This window comes from Podarcis tiliguerta (assembly GCF_965153285.1).
Source record: "Podarcis tiliguerta genome assembly, chromosome: 17".
Lineage (NCBI taxonomy): Eukaryota > Metazoa > Chordata > Lepidosauria > Squamata > Lacertidae > Podarcis > Podarcis tiliguerta.
Genome location: NC_139550.1, coordinates 21,275,063 through 21,297,916, shown reverse-complemented (window position 1 = coordinate 21,297,916; position 22,854 = coordinate 21,275,063). Strand labels below are relative to the sequence as shown.

The window sequence follows — 22,854 nt, the reverse complement described above, 5'->3', positions numbered from 1 at the left end:
ACGGGGATTTTGTTCTGCCTCCCTTACTCAGAGGGGAGACTGTTCTCTATCATCAATTTAGAAATTCGTAGTAAGTCTGTTTCCCTTTCGCTCTGCCAAAGGAGTTTGCCAGAAGTGCCTAGATGTTGTAATGTGTAGGCAGCCGTAAGTGGATGGTCACAGACTTTTACCGGGGATAGAAATATGATAATCTCTAGATGTTCTGCATAGCTCAAAGGTTGCTAGCTTTTAAAAGCTTGCTCTTGACACTTGTGCTCCCTCTCTCTTGTTTTTCCAAAATAGCATGGACTTCGCAATCAATAAACTGAAGAAAGCTGGCAATCAGACGGGCTATTACGTTCTTCGTTGCAGTCCAAAGGAATTCAGGAAATACTTTCTTACCTTTGCAGTGCAGGTTAGTAAAGAGAAGCAGAATATGCTGTTACTTTGGCTGTGAACAAGAAAGAGAGGATTCAGAGTACCTTTGATTATAAGTGTTACCTGTTAAACCACTGTGCTTTTGAATAATTTTTAAAAAGCTCAGCCACCTCTAGTTCTCAGTAATCTCTGTGCTTTGTGAACAGTGCACATACCCATGTCAGTCTGCAAAGAAAGACTGTGAAGAAATAATACTTTCCTTTTCTTCTGACATGTTCATTCAGGCACCGAGTAATGGTAATTTAAGGGACGCGGGTGGCGCTGTGGGTTAAACCACAGAGCCTAGGACTTGCCGATCAGAAGGTCGGTGGTTCGAATCCCCACAACAGGGTGAGCTCCCATTGCTCGGTCCCTGCTCCTGCCAACCTAGCAGTTCGAAAGCACATCAAAAGTGCAAGTAGATAAATAGGTACCGCTCCGGCGGGAAGGTAAATGGCGTTTCCGTGCACTGCTCTGGTTCACCAGAAGCGGCTTAGTCATACTGGCCACATGACCCGGAAGCTGTACGCCGGTTCCCTCGGCCAATAAAGCGAGATGAGCGCCGCAACCCAGAGTCAGTCACGACTGGACCTAATGGTCAGGGGTCCCTTTATCTTTACCTTAATGGTAATTTAACTGTTAGAGTTTACCGTATTTTTCGCCCCATAGGACGCTCCGCCCCATAGGACGCACCTAGTTTTTTGGGGGGGAAATAAAGGAAAAAAATTTTATTTCCCCCCCAGGCGCAGGGGCTGGCTCGGGGGAAGCCTGAGCTTCCCAAGACCCCAGCCCCCAGAACAGGCTGCCGCCCCAAGTCTTGCGGGCCCGGCGGGACCTTCTGCCGGGCGTGCGAGGCTTGTGGACATCTGCCTGATGCAGGGGGCGGGCTCCGCAGCTCACCCCCTGCTTCAGGCTGCAGGCTGCCGCCCCAAGCCTCGCGCGCCTGGCGGGACCTTCTGCCGGGCGTCCGAGGCTTGCGGACATCTGCCTGAAGCAGGGGGCGGGCTCCGCAGCTCACCCCCTGCTTCAGGCTGCAGGCTGCCGCCCCAAGCCTCGCGCGCCTGGCGGGACCTTCTGCCGGGCGTCCGAGGCTTGCGGACATCTGCCTGAAGCAGGGGGCGGGCTCCGCAGCTCACCCCCTGCTTCAGGCTGCAGGCTGCTGCCCCAAGCCTCGCGCGCCTGGCGGGACCTTCTGCCGGGTGCGCGAGGCTTGTGGACATCTGCCTGAAGCAGGGGGCGGGCTCCGCAGCTCACCCCCTGCTTCAGGCTGCCGCCCCAAGCCTCGCGCGCCCGGCAGGATGCACCTCCAGGCGCTCGAGGCTTGCGGACATCTGCCTGAAGCAGGGGGCGGGCTCCGCAGCTCACCCCCTGCTTCAGGTTGCAGGCTGCCGCCCCAAGCCTCGCGCGCCTGGCGGGACCTCCCGCCGGGCATGCGAGGCTTAAGGACATCTGCCTGAAGCAGGGGGCGGGCTCCGCAGCTCACCCCCTGCTTCAGGCTGCCGCCCCAAGCCTCGCGCGCCCGGCAGGATGCACCTCCAGGCGCTCGAGGCTTGCGGACATCTGCCTGAAGCAGGGGGCGGGCTCCGCAGCTCACCCCCTGCTTCAGGCTGCAGGCTGCCGCCCCAAGCCTCGCGCGCCTGGCGGGACCTCCCGCCGGGCATGCAAGGCTTAAGGACATCTGCCTGAAGCAGGGGGCGGGCTCCGCAGCTCACCCCCTGCTTCAGGCTGCAGGCTGCCGCCCCAAGCCTCGCGCGCCTGGCGGGACCTTCTGCCGGGCGCGCGAGGCTTGTGGACATCTGCCTGAAGCAGGGGGCGGGCTCCGCAGCTCACCCCCTGCTTCAGGCTGCCGCCCCAAGCCTCGCGCGCCTGGCGGGACCTTCTGCCGGGCGCGCGAGGCTTGTGGACATCTGCCTGAAGCAGGGGGCGGGCTCCGCAGCTCACCCCCTGCTTCAGGCTGCAGGCTGCCGCCCCAAGCCTCGCGCGCCTGGCGGGACCTTCTGCCGGGCGCGCGAGGCTTGCGGACATCTGCCTGAAGCAGGGGGCGGGCTCCGCAGCTCACCCCCTGCTTCAGGCTGCAGGCTGCCGCCCCAAGCCTCGCGCGCCTGGCGGGACCTTCTGCCGGGCGTCCGAGGCTTGCGGACATCTGCCTGAAGCAGGGGGCGGGCTCCGCAGCTCACCCCCTGCTTCGGGCTGCAGGCTGCCGCCCCAAGCCTCGCGCGCCTGGCGGGACCTCCCGCCGGGCATGCGAGGCTTGCAGATGTCTTCCTGAAGCCTGGAGAGCGAGAGGGGTCGGTGCGCACCGACGCCTCTCGCTCTCCAGGCTTCAGCGAAAGCCTGCATTCGCCCCATAGGACGCACACACATTTCCCCTTCATTTTTGGAGGGGAAAAAGTGCGTCTTATAGGGCGAAAAATACGGTAGTTATATCTTCTATTTGTGACTTAAAAATAAACCTTTATTAATATTAGCATATCTGCACAATCTGTAGGTAACCAGGCATCATTTGTGCTACAAGTAACAAGAGACTGATGCTATTTTCATATGAGTATGGGCTTTCTACATACTCTCACTAGCTTCTCTTAAAATATATATATATATTTGCTTATATCTGTGCAGCTGCTTAATATAACATAGTTACTGTATTTTTTGCTCTATAAGACTCACTTTTTCCCTCCTAAAAAGTAAAGAGAAATGTGTGTGCGTCTTATGGAGCGAATGCAGGCTGCGCAGCTATCCCAGAAGCCAGAACAGCAAGAGGGATTGCTCCTTTCACTGCGCAGCGATCCCTCTTGCTGTTCTGGCTTCTGAGATTCAGAATATTTTTTTTCTTGTTTTCCTCCTCCAAAAACTAGGTGCGTCTTATGGTCTGGTGCGTCTTATAGAGCGAAAAATACGGTAGTTTTAACTACAAATGAAAGTACTGTATTCAAAATGCAATTCCTAATTATTCCTTGGAAGATGATCAGCTTCTTTAGTTAAAAATTAGTTTTTTTTAAAAAAGAGCAAATTTGCCAGACTATATTAGGGAACCTTAGCAGACTCTTCAAGGCCTCAAGAGTCTGATATTAGCATCTGATAAGGTTGTGGGTTTTATATCCTTGCTTTAACCATCAATGTCACGTTAGCAGAGTGCTTAAAGCAAGATTAAAGGACAGGTTTTCTGCTGTTCATCAAATGACATGCAGTGTGTGATGGTAAAATATTGACACAGGTGGAACCTGCAACGAAACACGCTTCTGTTCAGAGTGCCAGCAAACCATGTCATCTTCCAGGATAATCAGATTCTGTTGATTTCTGATTCTGTTAAATTCCGCGTTATATTTGAGTTGCCACACAATGTAAAGGCCCCTTCTGGAAACGTAGCTCAAATTTAGTACTTGTTTCTGTTTTGTTTGCTTCTAGGGGGGAAAAAAACATTCGTAAATAACACAGAAATTAGTGCTAAACTTGTGCTATAATCTGCTATATTTCTGGAAGTGGCTTTTTTGTCAGGTAAAGGCTTAAATATAATGCAGAAATTAATAGTTATGTGAACATCAGCAATGCAGAATAAACTCCCACATGAATCCGCTCAGTGTGTCACTGAAGTTTTTATTATTGTTCTATAAGTTTTGGGGGTTTCTCTGAGCCTGCTATGCTGGTACCTCCCTCTCATGCATGGATGGCGCCATTTTGTCTACAAAGGTATGATTCCTAATTTAAATTCAATATTATAAACGAAAGAGCTGTTTTGAAACAACATCTTTCTTACCGTTTCTTAATCTTCAGCGGGACAGTACCACGGACTATAAGCATTGCTTGATCACAAAAAATGAGAATGGCGAATATAATCTCACTGGAACTAGAAGAAGTTTTACAAACCTCATGGATCTCTTGAACTGTTATCGGACAGAAACTGTCCGGTCAGACAGTATAATTTTTCAGTTTACCAGATGTTGCCCTCCAAAGCCAAAAGGTAAATGATTCACAACTCCCTTAAGTGGCGGTGTTAATGTTTTTTGGTTTTAGACCTTGCTTTTCTGTAATAAAATCTGCCCAGGGTGACTTGCAAAAACATGAATACATTGCACGGGGGGGGGGGGGGGAGAGGATGAAATGAGAAAAACACAAAACTCTGCAATGAAAACAATAAAGTCAGAGAACTGGAGTCAGACTTTTCGAAAGCAGGGTCTCAGTTTAATAGAGTGGCTTGATTAACCTATTTTATCTGTGTGGACTATAGATAGCATTCAGTATATTATATATTTCTATGACGGACAGCGTCATATACAATATAGAATCTACTTGACGCAGTAACCAATACACACTCAAGCTCCAAAACGTGACATAATAAAAGCAAGATTTGTGGCCCACGGTGGTGGTAGGAGAGTGTTGACTTAGACACTTCCTTTTCTTTTAGGCCATTTATTAATTTCATTTGTTCATTCTATAATCTGGTTGGTTTTAATAAATGGCCTGATAGCTAAGGTACTGTAGAAGTACAGATACTTACAGGGCTGAGGGCTAGGTGTTTCAGAGCCACTCCTGGCTCTGAGGCCGAATTCAGGTGCAGCTCAGGCTCTCGTAACCATGCAGAAGTCGCAGCCAGCACTGAGATCCCTCTCCGCTGTGGTTCAGCACGGCCACAGTCTTCCTCCGATCCCCTTTTGTAGCATTCTGCAGAGGGCCTTTTCTGCCACGAAGGACCTGCGGTGACTGACGTGGGTTTGAGGAAAGGGGAAAGAAAGCAGGGTGCAAAACAAACTACAGATGTGGGAAGCTGCTCTCTTGCCCAGTATAGGATTCTGCTTGTAGCTGGAGTGGTGTTAGGGGCAGGGAACCTGTGCTATGCAGATGTTGTTGGGACTAGAACTCTGCATCCCGTTCTGGCTAGGCCTGATAGAAATCGGACAGGGGCAAATGTTCCCCATCTCTGGTGTAATAATAATAATAATAATAATAATAATAATAATAATAATAATAATAATTTATTTATATCCTGCCCTCCCCAGCCAAAGCCGGGCTCAGAGCGGCTAACAACAGTAAAAATAACATAAAATCACAATCAATTAATTGAAATATATTCTAAAATCAATTTATTCTAAAATCAGTTCAGAGTCAAATTAATGGCAACTATTGGGCTAGAGTTCTATGAGGATTACAGAAGGAGAGAGGGGTTCAGACTGTGCCTTGGCCAAAGGCCTGGTGGAACAGCTCTGTCTTGCAGGACCTGCGGAAAGATGTCAAGTCCCGCAGGGCCCTAGTCTCTTGTGACAGAGCATTCCACCAGATCAGGGCCACGGCCGAAAAAACCCTGGCTCTGGTTGAGGCCAGCCTAACTTCCCTGTGGCCCAGGATCTCCAAGATGTTTTTATTTAAGCACCTCCGTGGGATATACCAGGAGAGGCGGTCCCATAGGTACGAGGGTCCTAGGCCGTTTTGGGCTTTAAAGGTTAAAACCAGCACCTTAAACCTGATCCTGTACTCCACCGGGAGCTAGCGCAGCTGGTATAGCACAGGGTGAATGTGATCTCGCAGTGAGGACCCCGTAAGGAGTCTCGCCACGGCATTCTGCACCCGCTGGAGTTTCTGGGTCAGTCTCAAGGGCAGCCCCATGTAGAGTGATTTAGGTCAGGGCGAGACCTGGCCATGCCCTGTGCAACCATGGCTAATACAGATGAGGCAGGATTGTTTAATAATATTTGGATTGGGTCAGTGGAGGGAACAATTAAAAAAAAAAGTTCGGTTTTGTGGCCAGAAGTGGAACAACAATACGGCTAGAATGGTATGAGGAAATAGGGTTGCAGTCTCCTGTACTATATCCCCCTGGTGGTGCAGCAGTAAAACTGCTGGCACATTGGCCAAGCTAAGCAGAGTCGCCTATGGGTTCCAGATTGGATGGGGTACCCCATGTTGAGATCCGTGCATAGATCTGTGCATTGCCAGGGAGTTGGACTAGATCCTCAGGGTTCCTTCCAACTCTGCAATTCTACTAGGTCAGCTTTGGACTTGTGTTTCTGCAACAACATTTCCCCACCGTCACGAACCCAATGCTACGCGACAAGCTGCTTTTTAAATTAGGGGTGTAAAATGTGATATAGAATGGATGTAGTTTGCATGCATAGGCAAAGCTTATTTCAGTGCTACGCTATTCCCAGTTTTGCACAGAGAGATTCTAAAATTGCTAATGATCTTGTTAGAGAGAAAGTGGAGCTCTTCTGACAATATTTATCCTACTGTTCCGGATGATAGGCTTCTCTCCTTCCCCATTTTATTCTTACAACGACCCTGTGAAGTAGGTTAGATTGAAAGGCTCAAGGCGACTTAAGAAGCTTCATGGCTGAATGAGGAATTCTGATTCTTCTCTTCCCCCTTCAAATGGCAGGTTTTCATTATTGAAAAATGTGAAACGAAATAATACTTTGCCAGTAGTTTGGGCAGATGTATGTAAACTAGTTTGCACTTGCCTCCTGGTCTTATTGATCATATAATGATAACAACAACAACAACAACAACAACAACAGTAGTAGTAGTAGTAGTAATAATAATAATAATAATAATAATAATAATTTATTATTTATACCCCGCCCATCTGGGCAGCTTCCAACAGAATATTAAAGTATTAAACATTAAAAGCTTCCCTAAACAGGGCTGCCTTCAGATGTCTTCTAAAACTCTGGTAGTTGTTGTTCTCTTTGACATCTGATGGGAGGGCGTTCCACAGGGTGGGTGCCACTACTGAGAAGGCCCTCTGCCTGGTTCCCTGTAACTTGGCTTCTCGCAGTGAGGGAACCGCCAGAAGGCCCTCGGCGCTGGACCTCAGTGTCTGGGCAGAACGATGGGGTTGGAGACGCTCCTTCAGGTATACTGGACCGAGGCTTTAGGCTTTAAAGGTCAACACCAATGTGTATATATATAATGTGAGTGATCCAGTGCAGATGGAATTCTTACACATTTTCAGCTCAAAACTAAAGATATAATTTTACAGTGGCGACGATGTACATGTTCAGCTGCAAGTCAGCAAGTCAACAGTCTGAGAGACCAGAGTTCAAATCTTCACTCAGCCATGAAGCTCACCAGGTGACCTTTGGCCAATCACTGTCTCTCAGCCTAAACTGCATCACCGGGTTGTTGTGAGGTCAGAAATGGGGAGGAGAAAACCATGAGCTCCTGGGAGGATGAGGTGGAATATAAATACAGTGGTACCTCGGGTTAAGTACTTAATTCGTTCCGGAGGTCTGTTCTAAACCTGAAACTGTTCTTAACCTGAAGCACCACTTTAGCTAATGGGGCCTCCTGCTGCTGCTGCTGCGCCGCCAGAGCACAATTTCTGTTCTCATCCTGAAGCAAAGTTCTTAACCTGAAGCACTATTTCTGGGTTAGCAGAGTCCGTAACCTGAAGCGTATGTAACCTGAAGTGTATGTAACCCGAGGTACCACTGTATAATAGATAAAATGAAATTAAGTCTGTCTGTTTGTGAACCAGGACTCTGTTAACCTTCTCCTTACAGATAAGTCCAACCTCCTTGTCTTCAGGAGCAATGGAATTTCTGACTTGCCCTCATCGCCCACCTTGCAGAGGCATAATAACGTTAACCAGATGGTCTTTCACAAAATCCGGAATGAGGACCTGATCTTTGTAAGTTCACAAGACGTATCTTCTCGTTTGTGTAATACTCTGATCCTCAGCGCAGTCCTTTGAATTAAGTCCCATTAATTGAAAGGCACCAGAGTTGTTTCTCAGTGGTGTGTGTTACTGGAAATAATGTGCACATCGGTGGGAAATTGTATTTACAGAAAACTAGGTATTTATTGTGATAAGTGCACCTGGAAGTGGAAGTGTTCACTTGCAATTCATTTGCTGTGTGACTAAATTAATTGAAAATCAGCATGTGTGGTTTTTCATTTTAATGTGGGTTCATACTTTTTTTTATTAAGATAAATGTGGGAGTTTAAACTGAGTGATGTCCTAATCACCATATTTTCTTTTCAGTAGCCCTCCCAGACTTCCTACCGTCCGTTCTCAAGCAAATTATCCAATTTAGTTTTGTGGCTTTTAACTAGAGTATTCCACTCCTGAAGCCTCTTCACCAATCATAATGCATGCATCAGCCAGGAAGGGGAGAGACAACCAGCATATATCAGAGAGATGTTTGTGTGGCAACTTCACCCTAGGCCAGTTTCCTCTGAAATTCAAGTCCCCTTGAATTAAATGGAAGTTATTACCCCATGTAGTAGTAGCAGCAGCAGCAACAATTTTATTTCTTTAGCTGTAAACTGAGGCTGGGTGATATATTGATATTCGATATACAGTGGTGCCCCGCAAGACGAATGCCTCGCAAGACGGAAAACCCGCTAGACGAAAGGGTTTTCCGTTTTGGAGGTGCTTCGCAGGACGAATTTGCTATGGGCTTGCTTTGCAAGACGAAAATGCCTTGCGATTCCTGGGGTTTTTTTCCCCGCTCCCCACCCCCTTTTTCTAAGGCACTAAGCTGCTAATAGCCTTTTAGCAGCTAATCCGCTAATCCCTTAAGCCTTTAATAGCCGCTAATAGCCGCTAATTCCGCTAATCCGCTAATGGGCTTGCTTCGCAAGACGAAAAAACCGCTAGACGAAGAGACTCACGGAACGGATTCTTTTCGTCTTGCGAGGCACCACTGTACTGTCCAAAACCAGTTTGAGGTCCATATTGTGATATCGGTTTCATAGTTTTTGACCTGGCAATATATCACACGAATCTTGGACTCGATGGCCCTTGTGGTCTCTTCCAACTCTATGATTCTATGATTCTATGAATCATGGTGTGTGCTGTGCAAAAATTGCAATGTGGGGAAAACTGCGAAGCCAACCAAGGCTTCTCTCAATTCCTTAAGCCCCTGTTAATTCTGCCGGCTCAGCTCTCCTGCTTCATGTAGGGCGGCAGCGAATCACAAGAGCAGGCGCTGGCAAAAATCACAATGCGGGGAAAACCATGAAGCCAGCCAATGTTTCTACATAGCTCCATCCTTAATTTCAGACATTGTGATCTATTTGTATATCACATTTTTGGGCTGGTGATACGTCACGATGTTGAAAACAAGGTATCTTCCAGCCCTGTTGTAAACCATAAAGGTAAAGGGACCCCTGACCATTAGGTCCAGTCGTGACCGACTCTGGAGTTGTGGAGCTCATCTTGCTTTATTTGCCGAGGGAGCCAGCGTACAGATTCCGGGTCATGTGGCCAGCATGACTAAGCTGCTTCTGACAAACCAGAGCAGCGCACGGAAACGCCGTTTATCTTCCCGCCAGAGCGGTACCTATTTATCTACTTGCACTTTGACGTGCTTTCGAACTGCTAGGTTGGCAGGAGCAGGGACCGAGCAACGGGAGCTCACCCCATCACGGGGATTCGAACCGCCGACCTTCAGATCGGCAAGCCCTAGGCTCTGTGGTTTAACCCACAGCACCACCTGTGTCCCATGTTGTAAACCATAGCAAAGATTTAAAAGGACATTTGGAATTCAGCCACACATCTGGCTGTTGATTTCCTGGCTGCCAACGCAATTAGAGAAACTTGCAAATAACATAATTTTCCTTGTCTAACAGCAAAAGAACCTTCCTTTGTGTAACTCCCCCCCCCTCATGACTTTGCTTAGGATCACTTGGGGCTCTCTCCCCAGGAGGGAAAATGAGAAGCCCCTAGCTTACCCTAGTATCTCCACTCACCCTCAGAGAAGTCATTTTTTACATTCCAGCAACACCGTTCAAGGTGGCTACTTGCAGGGCAAATGGTGAATAGCTTCAAAGCAAGTTTGTGCAGTCAAATGGAAATAATTTCTCTGAACTCAGTTGTGCTTCCATTTGGGCGAACCCACAAATGGTTGGTCTCAAAGCCTCTCTTGCGGAATATGCAATTAAATGAAGCATTTGAACCTGTTCAGTTATTAAGCTAAACTGTTTTTACGTAGAATCATAGAATGATAGAGTTGGAAGAGACCACAAGGGCCATCGAGTCCAACCCCCTGCCAAGAGGAAACACCATCAGAGCACTCCTGACATATGGTTGTCAAGCCTCTGCTTAAAGACCTCCAAAGGAGACTCCACCACACTCCTTGGCAGCAAATTCCACTGTTGAACAGCTCTTACTGTCAGGAAGTTCTTTCTAATGTTTAGGTGGAATCTTCTTTCTTGTAGTTTGGATCCATTGCTCCATGTCCGCTTCTCTGGAGCCGCAGAAAACAACGTTATGGTTGTTTCCTTTCAGCTGAGACAGCTCCTGTATTAGTCTTGAAACTAGGTATGCTTTTGTTTAAAATCGGCGTGAAGGGATTTTGAAGACGATTGACTCCCCCCCCCCCCCATTTATTTGGGTTTCTTTTAGAACGAAAGCCTTGGCCAGGGCACCTTCACTAAAATTTTCAAAGGTGTGAGGAAAGAAGTGGGCGACTATGGCAAGTTGTATCAGACTGAAGTGCTGCTCAAAGTCCTGGATAAAGTGCACAGGAATTATTCTGAGGTTTGTATTCGTACTCCTTGGATAATATGCTTAATAGTTCATATGCAGGGCTAGTTCAGCAGAGCAGGCAGAGTTCAGCAAATATGGGATCTCAGCTTTAATTTTTAAGATGATGATGATGATGAATTCAATTTATATACAGCCCTTTACCAGAAGATCCCAGGGCGGTGTACGGCATGAAAACCACCTTGCAGAACATCCATGTCCCCTAGAGCAGCCTTTCTCAACCTATAAGGTCCATAAGTTACCATATAGTATATACAGTGGTACCTCTGGTTACGTACTTAATTCGTTCCGGAGGTCCGTTCTTAACCTGAAACTGTTCTTAACCTGAAGCACCACTTTAGCTAATGGGGCCTGCCACTGGTGCCGCGCCACCACCACACAATATCTGTTCTCATCCTGAAGCAAAGTTCTTAACCTGAGGTACTATTTCTGGGTTAGCGGAGTCTGTAACCTGAAGCGTATGTAACCTCAGAACAGCTGGACATATAAAGGGCCCCATTACCTGCAGTAGCTTAGGGCCTCATCAAACCTAAATCCAGCCCTGTCTGGGATGATTGCTGTTTCACACAATCGGATGTTCATGAGGTAAACATGGACATTTTCACAGTGTCTCTGTGTAATGTGAGGTCAAGCCTGCTCAATCTGATTGAATGACGTAGCTGATAGAAGTTCCCCCTGAGTTTAGTCTTTTGAAAATTAAATGCTTGCCAGTTACTCATCGGTTGGAGCTGTCATGCATTGTTACATGCATTGAAAACTAGCACCATCGTCACCCCCCCGCTGTGGGCAGATGTAAGAGTCCTTGTATCCTCATGGGGGATTTTCCTACTGCCAGTAAATTGACATGATTCACTATTAAAGCAGTTAGGCGTTGTGAGAAACAGTGATTAAAAACAGGCCTGCAGAGAACAACAGCCCCAAATTAATTACACCGTATCGTTGCGGAAGGTGGGGAGCTGAAGTTATGTGAAAGTGCAGGCGGTTTTTAATTAAGTTTTATTCCAAACAGTTCCCATTAGGGTTCGCTCTGCTAATTATTGTTCCCTATCTCTTGCAGTCTTTTTTCGAAGCAGCAAGCATGATGAGCCAGCTATCCTACAAGCACTTGGTATTAAATTATGGAGTTTGTGTCTACGGAGAAGAAAGTGAGTAAAGCCAATTAACTGTTTTGTGTGCCCTAATTGGAGTTCTGTTATTACCTCCCTGTATGCAAATAGCTATTTCCGAACACATTTGTCTTCTTATCAGGTACATGTTGTCTGGCAAGGAACGGCAAGTGTCGGTGCGAAACAATGAGAGATACAAATGCCCTAGGTTGATGTAATCAGTTTGTTCCAGGCTGTACAGTGGTACCTTGGTTCTATAACTTAATCTGTCGCGCCACTTAATCTGCCGCACCACAGGGAAGACAAGCTTTCACAGCGATGGCACCTTGCGCCAGGGGCAGTGGGCAGTGACATTCATTGCCCGGTTAATTTTTTCCCTGCAATCAATCAGGACCACCCCGGTGATCTACCTGGAGCACCCCATCGGTCTAACTGTACATCGCGGTCGACTGGTTGAACATGTCTGGTACAGTAATACCTCCACAAAGGTCCGCCTTGTCTAGCATCCGTTTCAGAGAACATCCACAGCAAACCCGGAAGTACCAGAATGGGTTACTTCTGGGTTTGCTGCTCGCGCATGCACAGAAGCGTAAACTGCCCTGCGCACGTGCGCAGAGCGCTGCCCTGTCGAGCATCCCTTTCATCGAGCATCCAGGGCTCCGAAATGTATCCCAGACTCAAAGCAAGGTACCACTGTATAGATCTTTCCATTAAAAAAAACAACAACCCAAAACTTAATAAACCAAACAGTTGTTGAAAAGAAATGATAGAAACTATAGCTAGTACGCATTTAATACATTGACAGTATGTAATTAAAAGTTTTACATCAGAATCTTACCTTGCACTTCATGGTGTTGCTTTTTCGTGGTTGCATTCTCTGTATATCTGAACAAATTTGTGTTGACGTTTAAGTGGTTTGTGATTGGGGTGAAAACTAGAAAATGTTTCTACAATCTCTGAGTCCCAAGAATGGCTTAGCATTAATTTTGCTGAGGAAACAAGAGTCTCAGTTCCATAATTTGCAGTACGCATCAGTCTGCAGGGATGAAACAGATGTTTTCAAATGTGGCTGGAAGGAATTGTGGCTAGAAAGCAAGGCTGGCTTAAAATTATGTTTATTAATAATCATAATCATCATCATCATCATAATTGTCTGCATCTGTGTTTCAAATTAGATATTCTGGTACAGGAATATGTGAAATTTGGGTCATTGGATACCTATTTGAAAAAGAATAAAAATTCTATAAACATCTTGTGGAAGCTGGAAGTTGCAAAGCAGCTGGCAATGGCAATGCATTTTTTTGTAAGTATCTTACATTTCCCCCTAGCAAAATGCCGAAGGTCAGAGATTCACTTCCCCTACCCCTAGTGGATATTGGTTAAGATTTTTAGACATATTCATTGGTGTTTCTCTTTGTAGGATCCAGACAGCTTGCACACACATCTTATTTTCACACTCACTCCTTTAAAAATCTGGTGTCTTACGTGTGATAAGACTATGATCTGAGTTGTGCTGTTTAACAAATGCAGGAAACTTCTGCTTTATCTGTGGGGGGTGTTAACAGAAAAATCTGAGGGCTCCCTTGGACAAAAAACCAAGACACCAACCAGGATAACTTGGAGCAAAACAGCAGCCTGTAGGCTTGGCCTTTATTGATCTGTTGCAACAGGGTGCTCCCCTCACCCACAGGAGAGAGGAGGGACCCCCAAAAATGGCGTGCAGGGCCTTATAAAGACTTTTGAAATTGCCACCCTGTAGATCAAGACCACCCCCAGAAACATCATACATACATCACAGAAGGGGTGTAACCTAAGGCCACCCCTCAGATACATCACAGAAAAGGCGGTCTAAAACAGAAATTTGAATATTGTTTTTCTCCTGTCCTTGTTTATCTCCTGCCTGGCAGGTTACTTGATTGGATTGCCTGGGGAGCCTGGCCATTCTTTTGTAGTTGATAAATACTTAGTTCCTGGGCCATGTCACAGGCTCACACCCTATTCAAACACAGACATACCCTTAAGACAGGATTTGTGAAGGAAAAGAGGCTTTTCCAGTTTGACCTTGCAGAGAAAACATTTGCTCAGTTTAGGAATCAAAATGGCTCCAGGTTGGCCTTCCTGTGCTGATCCTGTGCTTGGTTGGTACACTTATGAACATGACCATATATCTAAGACCATAAAATTCCTATCACAGGGGAAAGCAGGAGTAAAGCAGACTTGTGTAAGCAATAGTCTTTCCCCAGAAGCAGCGGCTGGATAAAGCCTGTAATTAGTTTTTGGTAATCTCCTCCTCCTCTTCTTTCTCTTCTGGGAAACAAGAGAGTAAGTCTGGAGTTTGTCCGAAATAGATTAGGGCAGGGGTGTCAAACTCAAATTCATCGGGGGCCGCATCAGCAGTTTGGTCACCCTCAAAGGGCCGGTTGTATCGGCCTAAAATATTTGAGCAGGCTGAGACCCCCAAAGTTGATGGGCTTTGACATTTAAATGGGATGTGTGTGGCATGTGATAAATTATGTGAGGTTCGAGCTGGTCTTTGACCCGTAATAAATGATGATGATGATGATGATGATGATGATGATGATGATGTGAGGTGGGGCCTACCTGCCCCCCTCAATATTTTATTCAGCCTGACACCCCTGTTATGAAAGATTACTAAAGTCTGCCCCTGTGGTGATGTATCATAACATTGTGCAGGCCCAGTCTGAGGGCACCTTTACTGGACTGCGTCTTGTGGCTGGGGCTTATCTACGCCTTCTCTTCCTTCTCCGCCTGGTGCTGCCTCCTCCCTGTGCCAGGTGCTGGCGGGGGGGGGGGGGGGAGATGTGCCGGTTGCAACCCAGTTTCTGACGGGGGCCAATGCTGCTTGTTCTTCCCTCTACTTTTCAACACTGCAATATATCGCTACCGTATCACAACATCACTATCACAATGTTGAAAAGTTGGTATCGTCTGCTTTTAGGGGCTGATGGGCTTACTCAGTACGGACAGGGGCACTCCTAGGAATTTATTGGATTTCAAATCCCTGGATTTCAAATCCCATTGAGGGGGGGCAGGGGCGGACTTTGGTAATATGGCACCCACCCTGAGTGAGGACAAACTTTGGTGCCCCCCCCCCCATAGAATAAATAGGCATCGTTATCATTATTTTGTCCTCCCTTGGCTCGGGGCGGGTAAGGCGCCCGCACGGCCCCAAATCTGGTGCTGGTGGAGGAAGCACATTTCCACAACGGGCCGAGCTGCCCCTGTGGATCCTGCTGCCTGAGGCAGCCGCCTCCCTTGCCCTCCGTGGCAAGCCGAGGCTGAGGGGGACGTTCGCTTGCCCAGGCGCCGGGCTTCCGTCCACTTGCTCCGGTGCGCTCGCTGCAGCCCTGCTGCCAGCTGCCAGCAGCCGTCGGGGAAGGCGGCCGGGCTCCGGGGCTCGGTGGGGCCCGCCGGCAGAGGGCGGCGCTGCGCCTCGCCTGGGCGTGGAAGCCCTGCTGGCACGTTGTCTCCCACGCCGCGCGTTCGCGTCGCGCTCCCGCCTCCATCTCGGCTCGCTCCCTCCCGTTCTCCGCCTCCGCGCCTCGCCTGCCAGACTCGCATCCCTGCCCGGCGGCGGCACAGCGGAGGCCGAGCATGGCACCAGCAGCGGCTTCCGGGGCGCGCGGAGGAGCAGCCTCTCTGCTCACCTCCACCTTCGTGCTGAAAGGCGACGCGGCGCACAACCAGGCGATGGTGCACTGGATGGGCGAGAACAGCAGTGAGAATGGCGGCTACACGGGCCACATGACAACGTCTGGCGGGCCGGATTCGGCCCGCGGGCCTTGTGTTTGACACCTGTGGATTAGGGCCTCTGTGGTGAAGTTTGCCGTGCTCCTCTTCACTGCATTTAATGAGGTGCTGGACTGCTGCCACTAAATTCAAGCCAGGCACTGTACTGTGTAAATTAGCCATTTAAAGCTGCATCTCAGTTCTTTCTGATGTCCATTTCTCGAAGTGTTTGCTTATGTCAAAACGTGTCAGCTTGAAACGCAGTTAGGAAGTTGGCGATTGATCTGTGCTCAGGAGGAAGAATAAGCAATGCTTGTTTGCCTTTATCAGGAAGATAAAAACCTTGTTCATGGGAACGTATGTGCAAAAAACATCTTGCTTATCAGAGAAGAAGATAGGAAATCCGGGAACCTTCCTTTTATCAAGCTCAGCGATCCTGGCATCAGCATTACAGTTTTGCCAAAAGACAGTAAGTCTCTGACTCATCGCTCACCTGCTACCTTGAAAATGTCGTTGAGTGATTATCTCCTCCTCTCATTGCACTTAAAATTCATTTTGTTGTGTACCGCTGTTCTTGTTTGGGAAGCCATGAACCTCCCACGAGCGTGGGGCGTGTTTTTGTTTTTGTTTTCTGTTGCCAGCATCATTTTGCTACTTAAAACTATATCCATGCCAGTGGGCATGTCTATTGCACAAAATGAGCAATGCATATTCTGTTGAAACCGGTATGAAAATACTGCTGGAAACGGAAAACCTAGCAGAATAGACCCATCAGTTTCAATTCTTAAAGAGTTGTATTCAGAGTTAGTCTTTCACCCACTGAGAATCCCCATTTAACACTCTGAAAAGGGTGAATCTGGTTCAGGAGTAGCCAGTGCAATGTATTTTATATGATGCTGAGCTCCAGCTCCTATTAGACAAAGCCAGCAGGATGAGTCCACCTGGAAGATACCACACAAACTGCCCCTGAACCATTTGTTGGATTTAAAGCATTTTTCCCTCACCTGAAGTGTAACGTGAGATACCCTTTCTCTATTTCCTTACAAATTGAATTCCTTGGGATTAGGATTTTTCTCTGAAGGAACCAAGAGAATCAAAAGCTCTCTCTGTGTTTACATGCTTTAGCTCATGCCTCCTATGCTTAAGTCTACATGTGAGAATTTCTAAAATATTTCATAAAGGCCACAGACATGGTGCTTCAAGTTTGTTTGCTTGTTTGTTGTCATTTACAAGCCCTAAATATACCGTATTTTTTGCTCTATAAGACTCACTTTTTCCCTCCTAAAAAGTAAGGGGAAATGTGTGTGCGTCTTATGGAGCGGATGCAGGCTGCACAGCTATCCCAGAAGCCAGAACAGCAAGAGGGATCACTGCTTTCGCTGCGCAGTGATCCCTCTTGCTGTTCTGGCTTTTGGGATTCAGAATATTTTTTTTTCTTGTTTTCCTCCTCCAAAAACTAGGTGCATCTTATGGTCTGGTGCGTCTTACAGAGCGAAAAATGTGGTATTTATAGACCACATTTGCACCAGAGGTCCTCAGAGATTACCTAATACAGTTAAGCAGCAATTAAAACATCCTACCAAATAAATAAATAAATAAATACATACATACATACATACATACATAAATAAATAAATAAATAAAATGCTTTCTGATTCATCCTAGTAACAAATTGCCTTGTTTTTTTCACAATTGCCTAGTTCTCCTTGAGAGAATACCATGGGTCCCACCTGAATGTATCGAAAATCCAAAACAGCTGAGTTTGGCAACGGACAAGTGGAGTTTTGGAACCACACTGTGGGAAATCTGCAGCGGAGGAGACAAACCTCTTAGTTTGCTGGATTCTCAAAGAGTAAGTACCATGTGAAGTTGAACATCTTTGTCTTGGTGAACATACTGTGCAGCGATGGGCATAGGCCGCTGTTAAAGTATTTGGACGCAGCTTGCACATGTGATTTTGCCCCTCATCAGGTTTAACATTTAGGAAATATTTCTTAGCCTGCTAGGCAGGTTTATTTAAACTACAGGGGAACTTGTAAACAATAGTCTTTCCCCAGAAGCAACGATTGGATAAAAGCCTGTAATTAGTTTTTGGCAATCTCCTTCAGCTCCTCTTTCTCTTCTGGGAAACAGAGAGTAAGTGTCCCAAATAGATTGGGGCCTCTATGGTGAAATCTGTCAGCCTCCCACTTTCCTGACATTTCCTCGGTGGCAATTCAGACACGCTGTGATTTAAAGTCACGTGGCACAAAGGATACGCACTGTTAAGTTGTGGGTGAACATATCAGACAACACAGCGATTCTTCAAACAGCTCTTGTTTATTCACAGGCCAGAACAGAACTGAACTGAAGGGTTCAGCCAGCCTGTTTATATAGAGCTCCACTAGAACACAACAGTAACCATTTTCTGTAACTATCCAATCACTGAACGTCACTTTCAATCCCTTATTTGCATATGTGGACCTGAACTATCTACAGTATCCCCCTGCTGGCCCAGGGTGAGAACTTCAGTACATAACACGCACCATGTGGCAGGTGCAACATGTCCCCTGATAGTGAAACCCTGTATTTTATGGTATGGTTTGAAAACCAGCATGTGGGCACGATTTGTGTTGGAGACAAAGAAGTTTGTTTATGTCGGAGCCAAAGAAGTGTTGTATTTGATGTTTGCTTGGACATGTAAAAGAATCTCCTTTGCTGTTGAAAGTATCTCTTTTCTTCCCCACAAAAAAGCTACTCAGAATTGTCCTAAATCGCCGTCATTTCTTGAATTCTAGAAATTACAGTTTTATGAGGATAGGCATCAACTTCCTGCTCCTAATTGGACAGAACTAGCAAACCTTATAAACAACTGCATGGATTATGAGCCAGACTTCAGACCCTCTTTTAGAGCGGTGATACGTGACCTTAACAGTTTGTTCGCTCCAGGTATGTTAATGGAGAAGAGGTAACTAAATTTTGGTGGGAGACGCAAGATGTTTTCTGATCTGCAGTTAGAGTAGAATCTACTGCATAGGCCAGTGATGGCCAAACTTGGCCCTCCAGCTGTTTTGGGACTACAGTTCCCATCATCCCTGACCACTGGTCCTGTTAGCTAGGGATGATGGGAGTTGTAATCCCAAAACAGCTGGAGGGCCAAGTTTGGCCATCACTGGCATAGGCAAACTGTGGCAGGGGAGAGGATGTTGTTCTGAATGTGTTCATAAGACCTGGTGTGGCCTAGTGGCTAAGAGCCTGAGCTATGGATCGAGAAATGATGATGATGATGATGATGATGATGATGATATAGTAATAATATTTATTTATTCATACATACATACATACCCCGTTCACTCTGGGCGGTTCCCAACAGAATATTAAAAACATGATAAAGCATCAAACATTAAAAACTTCCCTAAACAGGGTTGCCTTCAAATGTCTTCTAAAAGTCAGATAGTTGTTTATTTCCTTGACATCTGGTGGGAGCACATTCCACAGGGCAGGTGCCACCACCAAGAAGGACCTCTGACTGGTTCCCTGTAACCTCACTTCTTGCAGTGAGGGTTCCACCAGAAGGACCTCAGAGCTGGACCTCAGTGTCCGGGCAGAACGATGGATCGAGAAATCCCTGCTTCAGCTCCTTAATCTGTCATGAGCTCTGTCAAGCAAGTCACCGCTTTTGTAGCTTCAGCGCCCATCTGCAATATGGGAATATCAACACTGGCCTCACTTTATAGAGTTGTAATGTATTATTTATCTGAAACACTTTACTTCATGGATAAATCTCTCTTAATATTGCCGTACAGCAAGTGAAGCCTATTAATAAATATTCTCCAATTTAACCCAATATTTTAAACTTGTGTGTGTTGGGGAAGGGAAATGCAAGGCTGTAGATCCATAGTACTTTAAAAAATAATAATTAAAAGTTGTGTTAAACCAATCAGGGCCATTTTGCACATTACACAGCTTTGATTTTTTTCAGCTTGAACTTCCCCACCTCTGATGTTGTATGACACCAGAGGCTTGGGAAAGGTGAGCATGGTTGACCAATGATTGGATGGGCCAATTTCTGGCTTAGTGGGGTTAATTAGACCTGTAGGCAGGAGATTCCACACCACTGCTATAGAACATGTCTGTCTGCAGATATATATGAGTTGCACACATAACTTTTCTTCTTATATCAAAATTTGTTTGCCCTTGTAGAGTTAGTGAGCAAATGAACCATGAGTGGGAAGTTTTGAAATGCACTAGGGATTAAGCTGCTTCTATTATCTTCCCATGGGATGCGGGAGGCACTGTGGTCTAAACCACTGAGCCTCATGGGCTTGCCGATCAGAAGGTCAGCGGTTCGAATCCCCATAACGGGGTGAGCTCCCGCTGCTTGGTCCCAGCTCCTGCCCACCTAGCAGTTTGAAAGCACGTCAAAGTGCAAGTAGATAAATAGGTACCATTCCGGCGGGAAGGTAAACGGCATTTCCGTGCACTGCTCTGGTTTTGCCAGAAGCGGCTTAGTCATGCTGGTCACATGACCCGGAAGCTTTCTGCGGACAAACGCCGGCTCCCTCGGCCTATAGAGCGAGATGAGCGCCGCAACCCCAGAGTCATCCGGCCAGGGGTACCTTTACCTTTTCTATTATCTTCCCATACAGGACAGTATTTTATGATTGAAAATTAAGATAGCATGTTCATATTTTCTTGGGCTGCACAAGTTATTTTGTCTGCTGATGATGATCTGTTTCTGTTCAGATGCTGTAGGGGAGCCTAGCTGAACATAATATTTTATTTTGTGTGTGTGTGTGTTTTCTTCAAGATTATGAACTATTGAAAGAAAGTGATATGTTACCAAATATGAGAATTGGAGCTCTTGGGTTTTCCGGGGCTTTCGAAGGCAGGGACCCGACTTATTTTGAAGAGAGGCACCTGAAATTTTTGCAGCAACTTGGCAAGGTAAGAAGATCTTATTGCAAGGATATGCGGTACCATTAGAAACAAATAAGATATAGAGTGGAAAACTCCGGGCTTGATATATAAACGGAAAACCCCCCCGGGCTTGATATATAAATGTTTCTATTCATATTCCTTGCAGGGGAATTTTGGCAGTGTGGAGATGTGCCGGTATGACCCACTACAGGACAACACAGGGGAAGTGGTGGCTGTTAAAAAGCTGCAGCACAGCACGGAGGAACACCTGCGAGACTTCGAAAGAGAAATCGAAATTCTTAAATCTCTGCAACATGACAACATTGTGAAGTACAAAGGCGTGTGCTACAGTGCCGGTACATGCGCTTTCTAATGTTATTTGCTAAGCAAAAGCTAGCAATCCTTTGATAACTTAATCAGATGTTCCCCGTTAGCGTGAATCTGCGTACAGGTGTCCGAACAGCCTCTCTTTAAATTAGAGTGTGACCTTTCCTGTTCACATTTTCAAAAGCAACCACAATCTCACTGTCAGAGTCTCTGCAATTATTAGCATACACTTGCAACGATTTCCAACACATCAACTAAACAAGATGTGGTTTCAGTAAATGTCGTTGCATCCTTCTTCGTTTAAGCCTTAGCTTTTAATCCAGCATTTGTCTGTTAGCCTGCTGTGCACTACAGCAACAGCTCCCTTCCTTAGCTGCATTTCCCTGTATGGTTTTAACAGTCAAAATCCCTCTTCACAGGGAATTCTGGAAATCTGTGAAGGGGAATAGGGGCCTCCTAAGAACTTGCAGCATCCTTAACGAGATACAGCTCCCAGAATCCTTTGGGAGAAGACATGATGGTTTAAAGTCATATCACAGGGTTTTAAATATCTGATGTGAATGTGGCCAGACACACTGTACTGACACAATAGTGGTCACAACTCATTGGGGGGGGGGGCACAGGGGTAGTTACCCCGGGCGCAAAATTGTTAGGGGCACAAACTTGTAACAATAGGTGCTGCATCAGTACAGCTGTACGCTCCCGTTGGCTGGGCTCCGTTGAAAACATGTTCTCCGTGCGAAGCAGGAAGTGACCTCTCCAAACAATGGAACAACTCTTCTTCTTTTTTAATCTCTGCGACTGCAATCTCCTGGGTGACATGGACACTTTTAGGCAGTTGAATACACATGCGTACTACTTCCATTTCACTCCTTCTCACTCCATGCAGCCCCGGGCACTGTCAACCCTTGCTACACCACTGCATGTCATTCCATAAATGCATTTGCCAGGGTAGCCCATTTTGGGCTGTCATTGTTTTGAACTTTATCTTTTAGTGTTGCCCGTGTTAAAGTAGCAGCATGTAACTCTGCTTACTACTCATCAAAGACATCTTCCTCGTGTAACTAGCTGTTTCACGATCTTCAGAGTTTCTTTCTACGCAGTTGGAAAACAGCAAGCTTAACTAAATTTGATTTTTGGCAAAAGAATACCATAATGGAATCTTCCACTGCATATATGCTGCAGATGGTCTGCGCCTTTTGCTTATAACGTGCTATATGAAGGAAGCTCTGTAAAGCATAATTTTGAATCTTTTTTTTCCTTTTGTCACATGTTTGGGAAGGCCGGAGAAATCTGAAATTGATAATGGAGTACTTGCCCCACGGAAGTTTGCGAGACTATCTCCAGAAGCACAAAGAGAGGTTGGATCACAAGAAACTCCTGCATTATGCCTCTCAGATATGTAAGGTAATACGTTTTACTGGTATCTCGAACTCTACCGAAATCTGCTCTGGGAACAAGTGGTGTGAGAACCGGAGCTGTTTGCCGCAAACTCTATAAATGCTCAGGCAGATTGGGTGCAGTTCTCCTTCCCAGTACAGTGCAGGGTCATAGAACCATAAATTTGGAGGAAACTTGGAGATAATCGAAAACACAACTGTTGCCTCTTCTCTTCCACTCGCTCATGCCAGGCAGCAAACAGCATAGAGGTGACAGCAGATTTATGCTGCAGATGTTGTCATGTTGTGCTCCAGAGTTCCCATTTCGCCTGCTTAGCCGTCATCTAAGCAAGCCTTTGCTGGCCCACAGGGCATTTCTTGGCCAAGTTTCGTCCAATGCACGAGGCGAATTTTGCAGAAATGAATGTGGGAGGAGTAAAGAAATGGAACAATTTTGCAGGGAATGTCCCCCGTTGACGGAAAACAGGAGAATCGTGTAAAGACGTAAAAGAAATGT

General features: G+C 46.5%; 1 protein-coding gene across 2 annotated transcripts in view; it reads left to right on the top strand.

Moving 5' to 3' along the window:
* Positions 1 to 22,854, top strand: part of JAK2 (Janus kinase 2) — an 84,896-nt gene that overhangs the window by 52,798 nt on the left and 9,244 nt on the right. For both annotated transcript variants that reach the window (XM_083419542.1, XM_083419543.1), the window contains 12 exons: positions 283 to 394; positions 4,165 to 4,351; positions 7,887 to 8,014; positions 10,736 to 10,870; positions 11,934 to 12,021; positions 13,158 to 13,285; positions 16,063 to 16,201; positions 17,433 to 17,584; positions 18,510 to 18,660; positions 20,522 to 20,658; positions 20,798 to 20,987; positions 22,241 to 22,365. In XM_083419542.1, the coding sequence (XP_083275668.1) occupies positions 283 to 394; positions 4,165 to 4,351; positions 7,887 to 8,014; positions 10,736 to 10,870; positions 11,934 to 12,021; positions 13,158 to 13,285; positions 16,063 to 16,201; positions 17,433 to 17,584; positions 18,510 to 18,660; positions 20,522 to 20,658; positions 20,798 to 20,987; positions 22,241 to 22,365 (1,672 nt within the window). The remainder of the gene's footprint in view (positions 1 to 282; positions 395 to 4,164; positions 4,352 to 7,886; positions 8,015 to 10,735; positions 10,871 to 11,933; positions 12,022 to 13,157; positions 13,286 to 16,062; positions 16,202 to 17,432; positions 17,585 to 18,509; positions 18,661 to 20,521; positions 20,659 to 20,797; positions 20,988 to 22,240; positions 22,366 to 22,854) is intronic.